The sequence below is a fragment of the Carassius auratus genome, linkage group LG44F, assembly GCF_003368295.1.
Source record: "Carassius auratus strain Wakin linkage group LG44F, ASM336829v1, whole genome shotgun sequence".
Lineage (NCBI taxonomy): Eukaryota > Metazoa > Chordata > Actinopteri > Cypriniformes > Cyprinidae > Carassius > Carassius auratus.
Window position 1 is genome coordinate 7111386 of NC_039298.1, and position 7409 is coordinate 7118794.

Consider the following 7409-nt stretch of genomic DNA (forward strand, 5'->3'; position numbering starts at 1 on the left):
ATATATTACTCTGATTCAAATTTAATGAGCATTGCCTGGGACATAGCAAAACAACATACATCCTCTCATACAAAACTAAAGAAAATATAGAATATGTATCTAAAGAGCCAAGTAATGCTTCTGTTATGAATAAAAAACTTAGCCTAATATAACACACCTTTCATAGTCACTTGTATGATGAGTTATCATGGCAAATGAGTTATTTATGTTCAGGACACAAAGGCACCCTCCAGTGATATTGACCCTGTTGTTATTACACTCGTGTCTTCCTTGTGTTGTGTAAGAGGCTCTACAAGTTAACGCTTCTCTAAAATCCTTCAGATTTGGACAATCTTACGTGATTGTTCTTTACTGTCAAAGTGAATTTCCTGACTGTTTCCCCTGTAAATACTGTGACCAAAGTGAACTCTTAACATTAACATTAATATTTAAGCCCAAAGCCATTACACTGGTTTGAAAATCACTACATGTGGTGATGAAGCCGTCTAACATCTGAGATCACACACACACACACACACACACACTTCCACCATCAATGCAGTGCAGTGTAGAAGCACAGAGATGGTCAGTCCTATAGTGATGAATGGGAGAGCCTGCAGTGATTGTCAGCAGCTCTGGGGCTGGATCACACAGTCAGAACTGATCATCTTTGACTGGTCTAGTCTGACAATAAGCTCTTTTTATTTGTATCAGATCGTAACGGTTTCACAGGTCCGCTACTACAGAGGATTTGATCATTAGTTTGTCACATCAGTTGCATTGCTCTCTTGATCATTTCTTGGACAGTTTCTTTCTTCCAGACTGCGGTATCTGAACCCTGTTTTCTTCTTCTTCTTCCTGTTTAAATGGCACTGTTGTTTGACCTGGAACAGTTATAGTTGTGTTGCATTGGAAAGCCTTTAATAAACTGATGTGTTAATGTGATCTCTAACCCTGGCCCTCATTAAAACACACTAACGAGGTCAGCACACTCCTCACTGTCTCTTCATATCAAGACTGGACGAGATCAAACCGGATGATGACATCACCGAGTCATCCATGAACTCACTTCCTGTATCATCAACTCTTTTCCTGTTTGACACAACCAGTGTTTTATGAAGCGTTAAACAAATAAAGGTGACTAGAAACAGGTCTTAGCCCTTCAGCATTCCTGTAAAGTTGGCCTAAAGTGTGTAAAAAGATCCAGACTGAAGCGTGTAACCTCTGGCTCCCTCAGGACGGCCGTCCCATGGCAGAAGATCAGATGGAGAATTATTAGTGTATAATGTTAAACCACAGATTGATCATGTGATCAGACACTGGAACTGGAGAAGACGCGTTACGTGAGAGATGGGTTTAATCTAGGTTTAAACAGAGTGTCTGAACATCATCAGGAAGACTATTCCAGAGTTCAACTAATGAGCTAAACCAATCAGTAAGCAGCGATGCTGTGTAAGTGATATGCTAGTGAACAGGTAGCCAGTGTAGAGACTGTAGGACTGGGGTAATATGATCATATAATGTTGATGTGAGGATGAGGTCATTCATTTCTGACAGGGTGTGTGTGTGTGTCATCCTTCTGGAGTCTGTTATCAGTAGTGTGTTTATCTCCCTGATGGGGGAACCCAAACTCTAAAACAGACTCAGATTTGCTTTGTGTACACACACACCTTTATCCTATTCGTATTATTCCCAGGTTATGTAAAGTTCAGTCAGACCCAAGGTTATCCACACACACACACACACATCAGGAGCTGGGAGGAATGTCTCTGGACCTGACACAGGTGTTGTGCTCCTTCTACACAGCTGCTGAGTCTCAGGTTAAAGCTCGCCCCCGGGACAGAAGACATGATCGGTCTAGTTCTGATCACCGTCTGGGCTGGTTTAGCTCTGCAGACCCAGGTCTCTGTCTATCTCTGCTGTTTCTCTGAGTGTATGGTGTAAATCAAGCTAGCTCACACTCACTGCTGTAAAGAATCAAGCATTAATGACTGAGACAAATGTGGCACATCTTGATTTATTGAGCAAGTGCTTCAGCAAGACAAGAATCACAAACACTGGGGTTCATACTGATAACGGGTCTGGGGTTTACTCGTAGATCCAGTCTTGTGCACAGCTCTTGTACGACACCAGCTCCTCAGGCTTGAACCACAAGCTGATCTCTTTATTAGCACTGTCCACAGAGTCACTGCCGTGGATGATGTTCCTGCACACAGGAGAGAAGAGGAGGGTTATCTTTAGACCAGACGGGGCACAGATCAGGTTCAGGAACACTTCTGTACAGCTCCGGTCTGTCAAACATCATCATGAGAACAGCAGTTCTTCATCACACTCATCAGGATCTAACTGTTCCTCCACCGCACCGGATGGAGATCGTGTAGCTGGACCGAGTCATCAGAGAGGATCACACGTTCAGGGGTTGGTTTAAAAAGGGTTCGTGTGTTTGTAATCTAAACTATCAGTGCAGTGATTGGCTGGCGGCAACAGAATGACATCATAATTAAAAACAACTGACAGATTTTAACTAACTTCTGGACTTTCATAAAGAAACAGCCAAGAGAACAAGACTACATAAGTGTTAGAAGTGAAATGTGCACTTTAACATGATTACCAATTATTTATATTCACAACTTCTAATATTTGAACAGACTTTACATTTTAATTTCAAAGTAGTAGTTAGTTCACTTAATTTTCTATTTGGACCAATTATAAGTCTCTGAAGGGTCTGGATCATGTGACCTGCTGCTCATCAAGCCCCGCCCATAACATCTGTCACTCACAACACCACATGACTCCACATTATCTGTGTGTAAGACTAACACTACTGTGGAGTAATTTTAATTAAATCTTTCAGGGAGTAAAACTGGCTGTGTCTACAGTATTAAATACTAACATTAAGATATTCTATGACTTTAAATGACCGTCCCTGGATCAGTAGGATAGGACACATCACCTCACTCACCTGACGTTCAGCTGCGTCTGCATCGCTTCGTTACGCTAATGTTAGATTAGTCTGGTAGGAGGTGTCAGAGCGGGTCATATTCATACAGACTAACACACACCTGGGGTGAGTTTCCCAGAAGCCGTGTATGAAGCACCAGCGTGACGGGCGGAAGCACACTCACCTGCCCACTTCAATGCAGAAGTCTCCTCTGATGGTGCCAGGCTTGGAGTCTGCAGGATTGGTCTCTCCCAGCATCACTCTTCCAGTCTTCACCACATTCAGACCCTCCCACACCTGACCAGAGAGAGAGAGAGCACTCTAAACCCGGTCCAGACACACACACACACACACACACACAGCTGAAGCTGGAGAGCACTTACCATCGCAGCCACCGGCCCGGAGCTCATGTACTTGACCAGACCGGGGTAGAAGGGACGGTCCTTCAGGTCGATGTAGTGCTGCTTCAGCAGGTCCTCAGACGCCTGTCAGATCAGAGCACAGGAGCAGAGCGTTAGCATCCGCTTCAGTCGTCTGAACACGACCTAGCCTCCACACTCGTCAGTCAGCACCAGCTGCTCGTGTGTTCTGCCCTCACTAGTGAACATCTGACCAACACTCAGTCTGCAGCGGGTCTCCTTCTGATAACCTGCTCTCTACAGGGACAACTCACTACTACACCAAACTATGAGTGACCGTTCACCCTTTACAACGCCAGGTTTCTTTAATACCATTATAGGCATTTAGTAATGGCATCCTGAGTCCAAGTCAACCGAGAGCAAGTTTGATTTATCATTTACAGTGATCACTTCTAAATGTAATGAATGTGATTCCCATGTTTGAGTCATCAGTGAACGGTTTAAGTGTGCACTCGAGTCATGTTTGTGTGGAGCGGTGAACAGGAAGTGCTTCAGGGAACACACCTGGAGGAACTTCATGGCCACGAGTCTGAAGCCCTTCTGCTCGAAGCGCTTGACGATGTCTCCGATCAGGCCTCTCTGGACGCCGTCCGGCTTGATGGCGATGAAGGTGCGCTCGGTTCTGGCAGCCATTGTTCTGAGACACAAGAGACGTACGTCATCACACGGGTCACACACACATTAGGAGCGAGTGTGTTCAGCACAGAGAGGTGTACTGAGGAACACTACAGCAGTGAAGGCCTGAAGAAGAGCGCTTCATCCTGAAACACACTGGGAGCGCTTCAGCAATGAGTCACACTTCAGTCATACAGCACAGCGTGTCTGAGGAGTTACAGCTCCTGTCTTCACATGAACACATCGGTTTACTGTCTGATTCACTAATGACAGATCTTAGACACTCTTCCTATCAGATGTTAAACACAGGTTTAGGATTCATACGACTTGGAGAAATCTGCTTTTTCTACAGGAGGTTTTGTTCTTACATAAATTAGGTTATGGAAAAAGTCAAATTATGGTATTTTGCAAAGAGACAAATCCAACAAGATCTGAATGGTTTAAATCTGAATTATAGCGCGAACTAACGAAACCGAATATTGTGTGGCATTTGTGGTTATCATATGTTTATATCGGAGCACACACCAGACAAAGGTCAAACAGACACCTTCAGCTGAACTCTAAGAGGCGAAACTAAATCAAGAGCGGAGTCACGTGACCCGGATCACAGGGCCGCACATTCCCCGGATGTCTCTTGACGTGTCTAGTCAGTCACGTGTCCACTGACTCGTGAAGTGAACGAGTAGAGGGCGCGCACGCGCGTTCCCGCCCAGTAAAATAGATAGCACTGTTATCTTTAGCGGAGTTCGCTCCGCGCACAGAGTCCATTGGGACGAACACGCCTGTATTCACCACAAAACACAATTCACATACAAGCAGCGTTTAAGTGCAGATCGCCGCGCGTCAAACGCGTGTAAGCCGCGCGGCAGCCATGTGCTTCCGCCGCTCACTGTAACGCGACGCGATTCTGACGCGCTCTAGGCCTGAGATGGGTGTGTGCGGTCCACAGCTGGCCAATAAAGCGACCACGCTAACAGAACAAAGAAGTGTTGACTGGTCAAAGCGACGGCTGCTGCACGAGTACAGTAACGTTACAGTAGGAATGTGAGGTGACCGCTTCAAAAGAGACGCACGAAGCGCTAGCCTGCATACTGCTGGCAAACACGACTCCTGCGTGAACAAACAGACACACAACCGCGCCAGAATCAGACGGTGTTTCTCACACACACACACACACTTACGAGTGAGACGGAGAAGTGGCGGATCCGGAGGACGGAAGAGAGAAGACGGTGCTCCGGGCGCGGTGCTGTTATAAAGGCCGGCCTCTGGGGGCGTGGCTAACGATATATCTCATAATCACAGCTGGAGGCTCTTGTGCTGATTAATCACGGTTTCTGAATGAACAGATTCATTTAAATAAATAATCTTAATAAATGAACGAATAAATGACAGGTTACAGATTGAAAAATACTAAATACTAAACTAATGTCAAACAATTAACTATTTGCCAAATTTAGACATATTTACCCTTCATAAAACTAAGATGTAAATTGAGGGTTTATTTAATACAACGACAAGGAATGACAGTGAATTTCGCAAATAATAATAATAAACCTTTCATTGCGAATGGAGGAATAAAATGCATCTGATTAAACAACAGTTCTGATATGTTGAGTCGAACAACCAAAAGGCAAAAGCAGAGGCCTGTTTCAGAAAAGGAGGTTATATGTGATCCCTGAAATGATGGAAACGTACTCAGTCACTTACTAACATAACCTCGATTCCCTTAGGTACGGAACAAGTACTGCGTCTTAAGCCATTTAGGCTAAGACACTTATGGGGAAAAGTAATTTTTCTCTGATTTCTGAAGCCTTTTTCAATCACGCAGTGAAACTGCACGTCCACTACGTTCTCAAAACTCAGGCAGAGTATAAGAATATCAAAATCAACTGCGGGCGGCAGATCCTTTTCCTATTTGGCTCCTAAACTCTGGAATAACCTACCTAACATTGTTCAGGAGGCAGACACACTCTTGCAGTTTAAATCTAGATTAAAGACCCATCTCTTTAACCTGGCATACACATAACATACTAATATGCTTTTAATATCCAAATCCGTTAAAGGATTTTTAGGCTGCATTAATTAGGTAAACCGGAACCGGAAACACTTCCCATAACACCCGATGTACTTGCTACATCATTGGAAGAATGGCATTTACGCTAATATTAGTCTGTTTCTCTCTTGTTCCGAGGTCACCGTAGCCACCAGGTCCAGTCTGTGTCCAGATCAGAGGGTCACTGCAGTCACCCGGATCCAGTACATATCCAGACCAGATGGTGGATCAGCACCTAGAAAGGACCTCTACTGCCCTGAAAGACAGCGGAGACCAGGACAACTAGAGCCCAGATACAGATCCCCTGTAAAGACCTTGTCTCAGAGGAGCACCAGGACAAGACCACAGGAAACAGATGATTCTTCTGCACAATCTGACTTTGCTGCAGTCTGGAATTGAACTACTGGTTTCGTCTGGTCAGAGGAGAACTGACCCCAACTGAGCCTGGTTTCTCCCAAGGTTTTTTTCTCCATTCTGTCACCGATGGAGTTTCGGTTTCTTGCTGCTGTCGCCTCTGGCTTGCTTAGTTGTGGTCACTTCATCTACAGCGATATCATTGACTTGATTGCAAGTAAAAATAAACACTATTTAACTGAATAGAGATGACATCACTGAATTCAATGATGAACTGCTTTTAACTGACATTCTGCATTATTGACACACTGTTTTCCTAATGAATGTTGTTCAGTTGCTTTGACGCAATTTTTTGTTTAATGCGCTATATAAATAAAGGTGACTTGACTTGACCTTTGGTTTGCGGAGTTCAATGAAACATTTGCATTTCATTTGGGAGTCAAGGTCTGGAGTCTGGAAAAAGACTGGAGAGGCACAGATTTCAAAGTCCAGTGTGAGGTTTCTTAAGTCAGTGATGATTTGGGGAGCTATGATGTCTGCTGGTGTTGGTTCATTGTGTTTTATCAAGTCCAAAGTCAATGTAGTTGCTTCCATCTGCTGACAAGCTTTATTGGAGATGCTGATTTCATTTTGCAGTAGGACTTTAGCACCTTCCCACAGAGTCAAAACCACTTCCAAGTGGTCTGCTGACCATGATATTACTGTGTTTGATTGGCCAGCCAACATGCCTGACCTGAACCCCTCAGAGAATCTGTGGAGTATTGTGAAGAGGAAGATAATTAACATCTGACAAACAATACAGAGGAGCTGAGCTGAAGGCTGCTCTCAAAGCATCCTGGGCTTCAGTAACGCCTCAATAACTTCAATAACTGCGTACGCTCTTCTGTATCAGCTGCACTGTGCCGATGAATTGTTTGCTTTCAAACCAGTGTTAATACCATAAATACACATAACTAACGTATCTTTGTGGTGTGGCTGACACAGAAGAGCATACACCGCCTGCATACTGCTCAGATTTGCCAAAATGGTGCTACGCTGATTTGGGCAG

The 7409-nt window shown here is 44.4% G+C and overlaps 1 protein-coding gene across 1 annotated transcript; it reads right to left on the reverse strand.

Annotated features, from left to right (window-relative positions):
- Positions 1-1980: 1980 nt before the first annotated feature.
- LOC113068434 (nucleoside diphosphate kinase) lies at positions 1981-5264 on the reverse strand. The gene is made up of 5 exons (XM_026241222.1): positions 5136-5264; positions 3844-3976; positions 3304-3405; positions 3105-3217; positions 1981-2185 (listed from the first exon to the last, which is right to left on the reverse strand). Exons 2-5 carry the CDS (start codon positions 3970-3972, stop codon positions 2068-2070), a joined length of 462 nt encoding a protein of 153 aa, XP_026097007.1. The 5' UTR covers positions 3973-3976; positions 5136-5264; the 3' UTR covers positions 1981-2067.
- Positions 5265-7409: the final 2145 nt, after the last annotated feature.